The 14,685-nt window shown below is 40.3% G+C and overlaps 6 protein-coding genes across 6 annotated transcripts; 2 read left to right on the forward strand and 4 right to left on the reverse strand.

The window, feature by feature from the left end:
• Positions 1 to 601: 601 nt before the first annotated feature.
• Positions 602 to 2,245, reverse strand: C922_01426 (hypothetical protein; the record flags this gene model as incomplete). The annotated part of the gene is made up of 1 exon (XM_008817030.1): positions 602 to 2,245. One exon carries the CDS (start codon positions 2,243 to 2,245, stop codon positions 602 to 604), a length of 1,644 nt encoding a protein of 547 aa, XP_008815252.1.
• A 1,204-nt stretch (positions 2,246 to 3,449) lies between these two features.
• On the reverse strand, positions 3,450 to 3,797 carry C922_01427 (hypothetical protein; the record flags this gene model as incomplete). Its single annotated transcript, XM_008817031.1, has 2 exons — positions 3,450 to 3,665; positions 3,792 to 3,797. The coding sequence occupies 2 exons, from the start codon at positions 3,795 to 3,797 to the stop codon at positions 3,450 to 3,452; spliced, it is 222 nt and encodes a 73-aa protein (XP_008815253.1).
• A 1,961-nt stretch (positions 3,798 to 5,758) lies between these two features.
• C922_01428 (hypothetical protein) lies at positions 5,759 to 8,394 on the forward strand (the record flags this gene model as incomplete). The annotated part of the gene is made up of 8 exons (XM_008817032.1): positions 5,759 to 5,872; positions 6,210 to 6,533; positions 6,731 to 6,795; positions 6,953 to 7,367; positions 7,624 to 7,718; positions 7,840 to 7,912; positions 7,999 to 8,077; positions 8,294 to 8,394. The coding sequence occupies 8 exons, from the start codon at positions 5,759 to 5,761 to the stop codon at positions 8,392 to 8,394; spliced, it is 1,266 nt and encodes a 421-aa protein (XP_008815254.1).
• Positions 8,395 to 9,652: 1,258 nt separating this feature from the next.
• Positions 9,653 to 11,942, forward strand: C922_01429 (hypothetical protein; the record flags this gene model as incomplete). Its single annotated transcript, XM_008817033.1, has 9 exons — positions 9,653 to 9,740; positions 9,894 to 10,006; positions 10,178 to 10,264; positions 10,362 to 10,423; positions 10,603 to 10,815; positions 10,925 to 10,991; positions 11,132 to 11,224; positions 11,364 to 11,457; positions 11,662 to 11,942. The coding sequence occupies 9 exons, from the start codon at positions 9,653 to 9,655 to the stop codon at positions 11,940 to 11,942; spliced, it is 1,098 nt and encodes a 365-aa protein (XP_008815255.1).
• A 56-nt stretch (positions 11,943 to 11,998) lies between these two features.
• Positions 11,999 to 12,307, reverse strand: C922_01430 (hypothetical protein; the record flags this gene model as incomplete). The annotated part of the gene is made up of 1 exon (XM_008817034.1): positions 11,999 to 12,307. One exon carries the CDS (start codon positions 12,305 to 12,307, stop codon positions 11,999 to 12,001), a length of 309 nt encoding a protein of 102 aa, XP_008815256.1.
• A 1,077-nt stretch (positions 12,308 to 13,384) lies between these two features.
• On the reverse strand, positions 13,385 to 13,996 carry C922_01431 (peptidylprolyl isomerase; the record flags this gene model as incomplete). The annotated part of the gene is made up of 1 exon (XM_008817035.1): positions 13,385 to 13,996. The coding sequence occupies one exon, from the start codon at positions 13,994 to 13,996 to the stop codon at positions 13,385 to 13,387; it is 612 nt and encodes a 203-aa protein (XP_008815257.1).
• Between the last annotated feature and the right edge of the window lie 689 nt (positions 13,997 to 14,685).

A 14,685-nucleotide genomic window follows, 5' to 3' on the forward strand; every position in this document is an offset into this window, starting at 1 on the left:
TTTTTGTAAAATGGGGCCCCCCCCAAAAAAAAAAAAAAAGGAAGATGTCAAATTGAGTAGGCGCAACAATGTGTAGTCAACTTTTCTGCCATCCCCGCGGAAGGGTCTATTCTGTTTCCTACACAAATGTATATTTATGTATGCTTAGTATTCGGGGAAGGACATAGGAAAGGAACACCTACATGTTGTCGTTATGCGTCCATGGGCAACACGTCGCGCATGCGCCTTTTGACAACGACTCAGGACGCGCATTTGTGAAGGTTGAGAAAAGAAATGGGGGAGGGTTCAAAAACGCCGTTCCAATCTGGGTGACTCTTTTTTCTTTTTTTTTTTCGCATCTCCCCAAGTGGGTCATCATTTATGGGTACCTTTCATATCGGTGACAATCTTACGTGGCAGATTTTTAAAAGTTACTACATGTGCGCGTGGGAGGCTTAATCGGATAAAGAAGTATACAAACTGGAAAACTTCCGATATGCACATTCCGTGCGAATTTCTCCCCAAGTGCCGTGGCAGCACATCCGTAAACTACCCCCATCCCCCCTGTATATTTTGCCAAAATCTGCATATGGCGCTGCCATCTCTTCATCTGGCCCCTTTTTCACCCCGCTTCGTTAAAAATTGTGTTTATCTTCTGGAGAGGCATAGTTCCGTCTACATTCCTTTCCATCGATTTTGTCAAATAATTGTTTACTATATTTTGAACGAACGAAATATTCGTATTCGTGTAAATTCTTTTTGCATTTTTTTTAAAAACTTTTTTATACGAATACGCAGATTTGAAAGCCACCAGTATTAGCCACAGGTCATTCGCCGAGGTGTTCTTCCCAACCGGCTTGATAGTAACCATTTTGTATTTGACAAATTTAAATGATTTCTGTAAATCAATTCCGATGCTTACCACAACGCAGTCGTCTTTACCCGATAGTCTGAATTCTACTTCGTACAAGTTAAGCGTCAATTCGGTTTTGTTGCCTTCCCTTTTAAGGCTCCCTTTTTTGTGTGCATTCCGCTCAGCGCTTTGGAGCGGTTTAACGCTTTTTGCGCTTTTTTCACCATCTTCATCTCCACTGGAGTTGCTCTTTCTTTCCGCTCTCCAATCGGATGAGCTGTGGGCACCATCATTTTGGAAGTTAAATAGGCCAAAAAAATTAAAAGCAGCGTTTCTTCGCTTGTCATTGTTTCTTTTGGCACCCTGCATATGAGGCGTCGCACTACTGGGGGGTTGATCCTCCTCGTCGGTTGCCGAATTTGTTAGGCCAAATTTGATCTCGTCAAAGTTGATGGACAGGGTAGCAAGAAAGCGGTGATTTTCATCCGTTCGGTTGGTTTCGTTCGATGTAGTCGTAACTGTCTCGTCATCCGATATGGATGAGGCGGACAGATTGCAGAAATTATCGTGCGGGTCTTCAACAATCACCTGAATGGAATAATCATTCTTGCACAAAAGTGTCAATATTTGGAAGGCACTATCTATCGATATTAGGACGGGCCCCTTAGACGTAATAGAACATTTTTCAACACATTTGGGTTCTACTCTAAATTTCACAGGTTTCTTATCCAGAGTATGAGGATCGAAGACGGTGTTCCTTCCCCTTTTTTGATACTCCGAATTTATGTGCACATTTCTGTAGGCTTTACAAAAAATATATTTTCCTAACGCCTCAAATGGGATTCGGAAAGAGGTCCCTTGGGTGTATGGGACAATTTCGTGTATTCGTTTCTCATTGATTTCTAACCCTAAGAACCACTCTACTCTGTGCACCTCAAATACGGAACGATAACTTGAAGAGTCTTCGAAATGGACAATGTTGTTTACGTACATGTCACCCTTTATGCGTATAGGATCGGAATAGTCATCGATTATATCGTCATAGCGTGAATGAAAATATGAATTGTCTATTATGTTTACCTCGTGTAGGTATACTCCACAATGTATCCTTTCTTGACTCTCCTCTTCATGTTCCACTTTTTCATGCTCCACATATTCTGGTAAAATGATGTCTTCATCTGATGGTTCCTTTTTTTCTTCTTTTATTCTTTCCAATGATTTTAAAATGTCGCTTAATTTAAACGATTGATGCTTCTCCCTCTTCAAAATGTGAACTTCGTCTTCCAATGCTATTGGCTCGATGTGGTTTTTAACATGACAGTGCTTCATATAATGGTCCTTTCGATACAAATTGGAAACATCCCTTTCCGAGGAAAAGGCGAAGGAGCCGTCACCGTCATTCTCTTTTTTCATCTTTTTTGATGCCTTACCTTGGTTTTCATTTTTACTATGTAGGTGTAGGTCTGGACCAGGAGTGCGAAGTGAATGGAGGGCGGAAGAGGGGTAACAGTCTCTGAGAAGAAACGGAAGACTTACCAAAATGGGTTTTAAAAAACGTTTGGAAGATAACCACGATTTAACTGTGTCCCTTTCAGAAGGATAGTTACCAACTCGGTTGAGGAGCGTTTTATAAGAATTGTGATTAAAAATGGGCCAAATGGAAAAGTCCGTGTGGCTAGTGGGGGGACAGGATTTGTGACACGTCTCTTTAATGAAATGTTTCCATTTTTCTATTAAACAGAAGACACCATAAAATTATATTTTTGTAGTGCTTATGTGTTCGTTTCGCTCCCTGTGAAGCCCCTTTTTTCCTTGAAGCAGTGACACATAAGTTGAGGAAAAAATGTTGCACTTCCACTCCACCTGTGTGTCATTCTGCCCATACACTTTGGAGGCTGTCCAAATTGGTCCATCCCAATTTGTCCTATTCAAACGGTACTATGACCGCATGCGACTGGGGGGTGGTAAGTATGAAGGAGTTATTTGGGTACCCGTTTGTACGTAAGTAATGCCTCCATTAACCCATAACTTGTTCAGAAAAAAAAAAAAAAAAAAACGTAGTAATGTGAAGAAGTCGTTACGCACGAATTGTGCGAGAAGTAGGGAAACGTTGGAACATGGAGTCCTTTTTGTCAAATTGGTATGCACAATTTCACGTATTTACTTACATGAGAGATCAACCTTTAAAAATGCGAGAGAATTATTCATTGTCTTTTTCGGATTTGTCACAACCGTTTCCGTGATGTATTTATTTTCCGCCGCTATGTGAAAAGCAAAAAAGGCGAAGAAATGTCACTCGCGTGATGAATTTTGCAAAATTGCTGAAAGCCATTCCATTGCACGTTGTTTCTTTTCGAGGCAGAAGAAACTGCCTATATTCGCGCGCAGAAATGGGAAAAAATAAAGGATTGAACAAGTGAAATAGAGTAAAAGGAAGAAATGAAAGGAGAACCAAGGCGATTCATGCGAATTGGCTTAACAGGGAAGGAAAAAAAAAAAACTTCTGTCAGTATAGGAAAAATGCACAAAATGAAGATATTAAAGGAAGAATTGGCGATTAAAAAGTTGTTAAAGACCGCTATTTTTTAAATGCCCACGTGTGCATCGTTTTACAAAATTAATTCCCTTTTTTTTCGTCGTTGTTTTGGTTTTTGTTTTCGTCTTTATTTTTGTCTTTATTTTTGTCTTTATTTTTGTCTTTATTTTCGTCTTTATTTTCGTCTTTATTTTCGTCTTTATTTTCGTCATTATTTTTGTCATTATTTTCGTCATTATTTTTGCCATTATTTTTGTTGTTATTTTCGTCTTTCTGTTCCCTTTTTTTCTGCCTCTTCTACAAAATAAAGAGCAACAATAACGAAATTAAAATTAAAGTCAAAGTTAAGGAACAGGAGACGGAAAAATCGCCTTATTTGGAAAAATTCTGTTACAAACTGAAAGTGGAAATAGGGGGAATCACCTGCATTGGTTTACTTGCGTAATTGCATAGGCATGCGTTTACGTACGTGCCGAATCCGCCAACAGCGTGAGGTTGACTGAATTGAAAATTTGCGCAGGGTCAACTCTTTCCGCACGAAGTATAATAAAGGCTGTACATGGACAGTGGCATTCAAGGTGATGCCAAACAGGGCAGAGGAAAGAGAAGCTCATTACCCTTAAAACACTCATTTATGCGAAGACGTTTCCTACTTTTTTCCTTTTTCCCTCCTTAAATGAGAAACGGCATTTCTTTGATTAACATTTAGACCTTACGCGAAAAATACGTGGAAAAGATACATACCTTCGTTCAGCATATAAAAGACTTTATTTTGTTGCATTTTTTTTCCCTCTCAACTGTGATTTTCACCTGCGGTTGCTACACTGTCCTATATGCGTAAACGTACATTTGCATAGACGACTGCGCAGACCAGCGACTGACACATACGCCTTTGAGCTTAAACCCACCTGTAAATACACGTCCGCTTTGTTGCAGTTCTCGGCATTTTATTCTTCACTTGTCAGTGTGCCCTATTTTTAGCGGGAAAAGTAAAGCTGGCAGATTTGAGCCGTAAACTGCATTCATTTAAATTTTTGATTTTTTTCTTGCTGTTTCCTGAGCACAGTTTTCACTACACCTTTTTGAGGACTGCACGAATGGCTACATGTAAAGACACTCAACTGGATACCTCTGATGTGTAAAAATTACCCACTCTTTGGTCATCAGAGCGTATGTGTGTACCTTTCGCCTCTTACATTTCTTTTTTTTTTTAGTAAAATCAGGGCGCGCGTTGTGCTGAAGGGTTTTGTACCCACGTATGGAGAATTACATTTAGTTAATCGATTTTTCGCAATCACTCTTCCGCAGTTACCACTTCGCAGTTACTATTTCGCAGTCACGCCTACTTCACCGCCCCCCTTTACGTAATTTTTTGCAGCACTCCCCCCCTGAATGACACATTTTTACCCGTCTTATCATACCAAAAGATACAAATGTAACATTTTGCGAAAATAGGAAACAAGTGGGTATGCAAAGGGAAAGAAATTTCCCCCGCAGTGTTATTTTCCGTTCTATTCCCCATCCGTCTTTTATTTAACTATTTATAGCTTTAAAAAAAAAAAAAAAAATTGTGTTTGTTGGTATATGTGAAATTTGGACGTAATTTATTTTTATCATAGTGTGAGTGATTTTTTTTTTTTCTTTTTCCACGTCTCTGTTTACTACAGCATTTTCACGTATGTAGTTTTTGATATAATATCATATAGTTATGCAAAATTACTTCCGCGTGAAGGTGTCATAGTGCATTGGATGGAGCGCACTACACACATGCGTATGTATACACTTCCTTATATGTTCATAAAGAAGATTTGTTTTCACTTTTTATTTGTTTGTTTGCGAGTAAACGCGTCTGTCCTTTACGCGTTTGTTTTTCACATGTTTGTCTTTCACATGTTTGCATTTGACGCGCTTGTTTGTCCGCCAACGCACACGTTAGACAGTCATGCACCTCGTTTAGCAACTCGCTAGTGCGCTTCCCCCTTTGGTTGTTTTCCTTTTAATTAAAAAAGGCGGACTCGCCCGATTCTCGCACACCAGTGCAACGCCGCAAAGGAGGAAGAAGTACAAAAGGGTAACAAGTCAGCGTCATTTATGCCTCCAACTCGGCATGTGCACCCATGTACGTGAAGGAATGTCTGCGCATAATTAACTATATATGAATGCCTAGTTAAGCACAACAGAGCTATATAGGCAAAGCGTGAAGTGCTGCCAGGACGCACACGCGACGAATCTTAGCGAAGAGGAAGACCAAAAAGGAGGTCCAAAAAGGACGGCCAAAAAGGAAGATCCCAAAAGAAAAAAAAAAATCATTATGTTACGCTGAACATAGAGGAAATATACCTTCTCACCCCTCCCCTTTTATTCCTTTACCAAGAAGTATAACACTTAAAATGTTAAATGCAGATGGAGACAAGAACACGGAAGATACTTTAGACGATGATAGTAAAATAATTGTGGTGTCAGATAAGACGGACTCCAGTCGTGACACAAAGAAGAAAAAAAAGGTGCGCAGGATGGAAGAGAAAAATTAAAAAGAAGGCATGAGTGTGACGCGTAGATGGCATGTCCTCAATTCGGTGCACCCAGTGTATTCCTCTCCACTGAGTTGTCTACTTCATCGTATACTACGTCTTATGTTGCATCCCCTGTTACATCTCCTGTTGTTGCATTCTGACATCCCTTCTGCCGCCCCAATCTATCTGAGTCTACATTTTTCCGCGTCTCGCACCGTTTGCGAACTCTTAAAAATTGATTTCACTGCAATTGAGCCAGTGGGAATAATGGCTTCTTAGTCTAAAAGCTTTGGCAACGTATTTCCCATTCTTTCCCTTCCCCTTGCAGAAGAATAAACAGAAGAAAAAGAGAAGCGATAGTAGCAGAAAGTACTCCACGGATAAGAGCATCATAAATCTCACAAACAGCGTGAAGGAAGAAATAGTACAGGAAACGTCAACGGCGGATAAAAGAAGCAAGGCAACGAATGATGAGACCACCGCAGGGTATAGTGACGAGTACAGTGTCGAGTACGACGCTGAACACACGGGGCAGCAGAACAACGCCGAGGAAATCTTCACTATACAAAATAACCGGAGCAAATTTGTCCGTCTGTTGCCTGTATTTTTTATTTTCCTTGTTTTATTCGTCATATACCTGATATACGTAATGGTAAGTGTTTCGAGGGAGTAACCTACGCAGAGGGGGGCCACTCCATCTGGCGAATGTCCCTGGAGCATCTTTCTGCACGGGAATGACCCCTCTGAAAAGTTCTACGTGGAAAATAAAAAAAAAAAAATGATTATCTTTCTTTGGAAAGTACAAAAATGTGTATGCCAAATGGTTTATCTTTTGCTTTTTCCTTGTAGTACCACTGCCTTCCACTTATATTGAGAAACCACAGGAAGGTGTACATCAATTACGACTTGAAGAGGTAAGCTGGGGGTGGTGGTGGCGCGCTGTTATGGAGCTTTTCAGCCGGAAGGGGAAATTTGATATTTGTCCCATTGGTGCGTATGAGTTTGTGTGTATGTCACTGCCTGACTTCTCCACTCCGCCTAACCCATCCATCGCACCGCTCCACTCCGCAGAGGAATCACCGAAGTAGCCATTTTCCACGTCTGCCTGATCATGTACCTCGTGAATTACCTGCTGTCCATAGTAGTCTCCCCTGGCTCCATTCCAAACACCAATGAATGGGAAATTAAAGATCACCAAGAGAATTACGTTGACGATATGGATAACTACTTATTGGAGAAAAAAAAAACGGGAGAAAGGCGTTACTGCAAATGGTGTTGCAAATTCAAACCTGATAGGACTCATCATTGCCGAGTTTGTAAAAAGTGCATTTTAAAAATGGACCATCATTGTCCGTGGATATATAACTGTGTTGGGTACAATAATCACAAGTACTTTATGCTTTCCTTAATTTATTGTTGTGTGACTAGTGTTTTTGTGTCAATAACGATGTTTAATTCGGTTAGGGATGCCATAAATCACAAGGAGGTACGTCTCTTCAGTGCAGTTTGCATTCAGTGCAGTTTGCATCCTCATTCGTGTCTTTTGATGAGCGTCTGGAGGAGCGCGTTCAGCCAAATGGGTTTGACGCTGGGGATTTTCCATAACGCACAGTTAGAGGGAAACACATGGAGGAATTCCAACTGTTTGGATTTTTAGTTAACAGGAGTCGCTAAGTCGAAGTGGTTATTGGTGCAATTTAAAGTAACTTATTTTTTTTTTTTTCCTCCCCCTTTTTTTTTAGACCCCATTTAACGAGTTGTTTTTGCTACTCTTCGGAGAAACCCTGAATTCCTTCCTCGCTCTAATCATCACTTGTTTTTTATTGTTTCACATCTGGTATGTAGGACTGGGCAGCCTGATGGGCGAGTCAATCCCCGTGAATTTCGCCCCTTCTCATCATCCGTGTCCCTCTCTCCAAAGTGATCATTCTGTGTATTCATTTCCCCCCCCTGCGTAGGCTCATGTTTAAGGCGATGACGACCATCGAATTCTGCGAGAAGCAGACGAATTACCAGAATCAGTCCTACTCGGTAATGCGTCATTTTTGACAGTGTCCTCTTGCACCTGTTTATGCTCGTCTACCTGTCCTACCATTGACTCCTTCCTCATCCCGCAGAAATACTATAACAAAGGTATGTACCAGAATTTCAAAGACGTTTTCGGAGAATCCCCTTTCCTTTGGTTCCTGCCAATAGGTAAATTTTGAACTTTGCCTTTTCACAGATGATTGTTCAGTTAAGCGGCTGTATGATATGGTTTTTTTTTCTTTTTCTTTTTTATCCTGACGTCCTTTCTTTATTCAAAGGAAAAATTTGGAGAAATGTGTGTATCTGCATGTATCTATGTGAGTAGCGGCATGCGTACCTTGACGGTGTCGACCGGGGCTAATTGCATCTCACCCCCCCCATTAGACAACAGAAAAGGCGACGGAATAAATTTCATAAAGAGCTACAGTAAGGACTACAGCGGGAAAACGTCAGAAGAAACGATCCCAATAAAATCTAGCTGCTAATCAATTTGACCTGAGCCAGCTTATGGCCCATCCCCGAATTTTTTTAGCGTTGTTTCAGCACGAAATGACGACGGTCGATTGCTGAAATGGTTGGAGGTCGGCCAATAATCGAATGTTTTTTGCCAACTTATTTTTTCCCATCTTGTGAGTTGCCGTTGCGCCATGCCTGCACGCATATGCGGAGTATTTTTATTTTACTTTTTTTCGTACTTGTGTTTGTTGCTTATCACATCGCAAAGTTCTTCCCCCGCTTGAACAGCCAATGTGTGTGTGTATCCCACAGGAGTAACACCTACACAAATATCTAGTCTTTTTTTTTCTTTTATATATGTATACCTTTATTAAAATTTATATTTTCACCGATAATGTAGTTTTTTCTAGTGTTATTAATTTTTTCGTTTTTATCCGTCTCGCGGCGGATATTCCTCCAGCGCCACGCCCAGTTGCTGTGCTATGATATGCTCTATCATTTGACAATTTTGCAATTCCTCCGTTTTGCAGTTTCACAGTTTTACAGTTGTGCAATTTTCACACTTTTTTAATATGAACGTATGTTCTATTACCCATACGTCTTCGCACCCTTTGTTCACTAACAACAACTTGCATATGATTTTCACCAGAATTGAATTGGATTTGTTCAAAAAGACAGATTTTTATTTTTCCACAAAAAACGGGAGCTATTTCGGACAGCTTTGTAAGTTCCTCTGCTTTCTCGTGGCAACAGCCGAATTGTTTTTCCACTTATTCGTGGCCATTTTGGGGGCCAGGGTCACTGTGCTAAATTGGGCGGAGTGAAATGTGACAACTTTGCGAATGGGGTTTGCAAATGGGCGTGTGCAAAGGGGATGGGAAACTTGTCAACACTAGAAGATTATTCCCTTTTTTTTTTTTTGAGAAATGCAAAGTTTGATTTGTAGTACACCGAATTGAGCTTGGAATCAAGGGGAATGCATATTTTTTTATTCTGCACTTTCTCGTTCGCGTCCGCAAATATGACAGCCTTTTTAAGCACACCGGGACAGTGACTCAGTTCAAAATGCACGAGGGGCGAATTAAATGAAGGGAGGCTATTTTGTGAGCACTCACGTTTGATCAGCATTGAACATTTGGCATGATGAGTGGGAATGTTTTTATTTTTTTTATTTTAATTTATTTTTTTTAAAATTTTAAACCCCTTTCCAAAGAGTCCTTCATCAAAATATAGACCCGAATAACTGCCCGCGTTACGTCAAACTGTGGACTGCTAATTAAGGATAAGATGGAAAGCCTACTGAATGAAAAGAATAATTTTATTAGACATGTTTTGATGAACGCGCCTCCTGGGAAAGTAGCCGACTTGGTGTCAGGTGTGGAGGGATAACACGTTCTACACCCCTCCCAGTGATGCATGCAGAAAGGGGGGTGCTAAAAGTTGACCCCTCAAAATGATCCTAGGCATATGCCCCTGTTCGTTTACGCTTGTATGTAGTTTTCCACCCGGATTCAACACCCTTACACAGACTTAAAAACGCTCTTTGGAACAAGTGCGGTGATTCAAAATTCAATTGAAGAAGCCGTGGCCGCTCACAATGAACAGAACTATGCCATCATTCCCCTCTCGGGTGACGAATATGTAAGAGACCTGCCCAATGTGTCGGGTTGCTATTTCCTTGAGGCAGCAGCAGTGAGGCATACACATCCGCATGTGCCTATGCAAGTGCTATCAGGTGATCATATTGGCCTATTACCCTTTCAATAATGCATATGAGCCCAAACCCCCCCCCAATAACTTTCTCACTTGAAGGTCATCACCTGTGAGGAGTCCAAAGTTGGCAATTCCTACCTCCAGCCGAATCTGAAATTGCTGCTCGATGTTAACCACTTGAAGAAGGTACTCCCACACGGGAGTTTTTTTTGAAAGAAAATATATGTTGTGCGTGCTTCCCTCCACCTTTTCGGAAATTTTACGAACACATTTTATTCAATAGAAGGTAAACACAAAGGCGGACTTTGAAGAACTGAACTACCCAGAGCTTTTGGAAAAATATAGGTTCGACATTTGTGTATCAAAGGGGAGATATTACTTCGCCTTCTTCCACTGCATGAGTGGGGAAGTATAAACTGTGTAATTTCAATAACATTCTTTTGTATTGCTTTGCTTTTCTTGGCTTCTCCTTGTTTTTCTTTGCTTTATTTTTTTTCACCCTTTCACCGTACTCCATGTGACAGAAAAAGCTGCAGCGCAAAATTGGAAGAGTATGTCCAAGTGCACTACTCGAATTGGAACGAACTGCAAACGATTAATTACCCAACCGTTAATATCAACTCGAAGAATGGCCTTAGCGTGAAATGCTGCTCGTCTGTCTACGCTACGGAGCGCGAAGGCAGATTGAACCTCCTCCTTATCCTATGTTGCGACAGACACTATTTGAAGAATTTCCAGTAAGAAAAGAAAAAAAAAAAGAAAAAAGAAAATTCCCAAAATGTTCATGTTCAAATTTGATTCATAGCCAAACGATGGAGATGTCCATTCTTGTTTTCCCCCCCTCAGCGCCAGTTCGTGGAGAAGCTCCTGGAATGTGACTTTTTTAACAACGGATGAGGAAGTTCTCTTAAATGTAGAAATAAAATTAGCTCCGTTTCATCTTGTCCTATTTGGATAAGTACTTTCGCGCATACATATAAATGTTTGTGTGTTCAAAATATTTTCTCACATGACACTCCACCAGAAGCAAATCTCCTTTTGAAAAATTTCCAGGGCACCATAGACATAGTTCTCACATATTTCGAAGACGCGAACATCAATTTTAAGGCCACCAAGGGTTTTGAGAAAATGGTCCATGTGAACAACGTACGGATATGAATGAATGGAAAAAAAAAAAAGAGTGAAAACGGGGCGAACAAGACCCTTTTTCGTATTGACTTTACTATTACTGACACCTCTCCTTTTACACATTTCTAACCCATTTGATATAATTTTTTCTACTTAGGGTGTTGACAATTTTTCGGAAAATATTTTGTCCGCTATACGCGAGTGTGAGAATTGCGCACTTTATGAGTTAAACGAGTTTCTTATCCATACAGGTAATTTGCATAAGGGGTCATCAAGCATGCTTCATTCAAAATGACGTGGACTGTATGAAGGTGCACCCACACATGGGGGTGTATCCTCCTGATCCACTTCCAATTGGAAGAGTGACCCCACCCATGTGTACATCTAAGAAAGACAAAGTTGCACGTAACAAAGAAACCCTCTTTTTTTGTTTCCTGTGCATTCACTTTTTTAAGATAAGGAACTGATCAAGAGCACACGGAAAATAATACCATTCAATGGCGACAAGTTTGATTGGAAGGAGACGTACCATGACATTCCCGCTCAAATTAAGTCAGCACATGCATGCAAATATGTGTGCGTGGAAACATGTGCCTATTCACAAAAGTCGTATATATGGAACTTTAAAAAAAAAAAATTCCTGCACTGCATCGTCTGCCTACATGGCGAAGGGAGGCTCTTTAACGTGCACCGTACAGGGCGTGCGCAGAGTGAAACGCAGGGCGGATGCTACTAAAACATTGTTTCGCCACAGATGAGTTTGTAGGGTACGCTCCAAAATTTGATTGGGGCCTATTTCTGCCTCCGCTTTTGCTGGTGTTTTAAATCTTTGCGTTCCAAAATCTTCACGAAAAATTTCTTCTTCTTAGTGACAGCTAACTTTCCGAGATCTTTCATGTTGTCGATTTTTAAGGATTTCATTTTTTTCCTGACATCATGGGGTAATGAGTGTTCCAACAGTTTGAGTTGCATGAAGTTTTTTACCTTATTGTCTTCTCCTTTTTTCCTCTTCTCATTCTTTTTTGTTTTTTCGTTTATTTTTTCCTCCAGCTGCTTTAGCTTTTTGAAGGACTCGAGGCTCAAGTCTTCATCGTTTATCATTTTGCTTCTGGTTCATTAGATGATGCCTTCTAACAACTTTGGGCGTCGTAATTTTGCGCCTAGTTTTTGAGTGGCTTCTCAAGGATGGAAAAAACTTCCTAGAATTTGGGGCTAATTATATGAATGGAGAAGGACGCACTTTGTGCGGCGTAAGTATGTATGGATATATAATTCTGCCAATCTGTTGATTATTTTTCCCCTGAGGAGAAATGATGCAATTAACAAACGCTCACATGGAGTGGAAAATTCGAGTAGATGGTACCCACTGAAGGATGTTGCCCCTTTTTAATGCCCATGTGAGTTTCAAAAATGGAGAGTAGCAGCGGTGGTACGGCAAAGTCACATCAAAAGAATTGCTGCGTTTTGTTTTCTCCCTTCTTATTCGATATTGCATAAATAATTTTTATAGTTATACTTGACTGATTTATTTTTCTGCTACTTTTTGGATTGCTTAATATCTGTAGCTTCTTTATTTCGCCACAGACGAACGCCAATTCGGTTCAGTCGGGCTCATCTTATTGCCTTGCAAAGTGGGACGAGCTTTAGCGCGAAGCGGATAACTAACTCAGAAAAGACTTAAAACCGAAAAGGGGAAGTATGCCATCTAAAGCCTTCATTTTTTTATTTACATTTTAAGAAGCGTCAAAATTGCGGCGAAATTTATGTTGCATTTTAAAAATAAAAAAAAGAAATGTTCAAAAAAAAAAATTCGAAAAAGGGAAATTCTTACCTGACACGGCATTTATTTTTTACGACAGAAAAAGAAAAAAAATAAGGTGACAAAAAAAAAAAGTAATATAAGGCAAAATGAATAAACCTCGTTACAAACCTTGATAAAAGCAAAAGCTGATAATGATGAATAATCCCCCTTTTCACTTTACAAACAAATGAATAACTACAAAACGACAACTTTATGGACGTACGTGCTAATTCTTGGAGGGCACCTATATGATCTTTCAAATTTGACGGATCATTTGCACACATATATGTACGTGTTGTTCACGGGTACGGGGATGGACATGAACATCTGTACCATTTCGGAAAGGTTCAAAATTTACGCCTCCACGCTTGGACCCATCAATCAACATTCACAGCCGTTGACGTTCGCAAAATTTTGACGTCAAAAATGGGCTTATTCGTCGCACTTGTCTTGACGGCTGCCATATTTTCAATACAAGTCATATTTTTGCTGACCCTGGCAAAGATGGTGTGTTTTCCATCCAAATGAGGCAAAGGAGCTAAGGTTATAAAAAACTGTGAGGAATTCGTATTAGGGCCATTATTGGACATGCTTAATATTCCAGCCCCAGTATGCTTTAATTCTTTATTTATTTCATCTTCGAAATATTCTCCATAAATGCTTTTTCCCCCTTTCCCTGTCCCCGTGGGGTCGCCACCTTGAATGATGTAGTTGGGAATAATTCTGTGAAATAGGGTGTTGTCATAGTAACCCATTTCACATAATGAATAAAAATTGAAACATGTTTTGGGGCTATGGTACCAATACATTTCTATTTCGAACTCACCAAGGTTTGTGTAAATTGTTATGTGTCCTCTTTCACCTTTTCCTTTTAATTTATAATAGGATATTTTTTCTTCAAATGATTTTTTTTTCTCGGACACTGCGCTGATTATTTCTGTTTCTTCATTCTCTTCGTCGTCACTGTAGCCTTTACACAGCGTGAACATTTTAGGAGCTGCACGATGCGATCTCTCTTATAGTTTTCTGCGGTGTGTTTTTACGTTTAACAGTATGAAATTGGGCTCCTGATAATTCTATTACCCTTTTGATACGTGAATGGACGTTCTTTGGTTGGAAAAGCCTCCCTGTGGTGGTGTCCCCTTGCGCGCGCGACGGGCAAGGAGGCCACGTAGAAACGTTTGTAAGCCTATGCGCGTGCGTACGTGCATAGGTTCGTACACGTATTGTACGCCTGTAATTATGACTAATAGCAGTTCTTACAGAGCTGTTGCTACGATACAATGCACAACTTTAGAGGGGAGTCCAAGTTAGCCACTTTTAATTGTGCTTTTCCTTCGCAATGGCGAGGCTGTTTACAGTAAAGGCGAAAGGAATCGCTCACAAAATGGTTAACCTCCTTTTTTATGTACTTCTTTAAGCGCGCATCTTTTGACGCTTCAACGGAGGTATCATTTTTGATACGTAAGCAGAAGCACTCGTATTTTGATTTTGCTCTTTCGCAATTAATTTGCGCCATGCCTGGAGGACCTACGCGCAAGATGAAACGTTTAACGTTGGGGGTTACTGATCTCCAATTCTTGGGTAGATCATTTTGTGTTTTTTCTAAGCTTAGTGACAATTTTGTTTTGCCTTTTTGCGCGTCACGTGACGGGTTCTCAGAACAATTTAGCTAAAA

This window comes from Plasmodium inui (genome assembly GCF_000524495.1).
Source record: "Plasmodium inui San Antonio 1 unplaced genomic scaffold supercont1.4, whole genome shotgun sequence".
In the NCBI taxonomy this organism is placed as follows: domain Eukaryota; phylum Apicomplexa; class Aconoidasida; order Haemosporida; family Plasmodiidae; genus Plasmodium; species Plasmodium inui.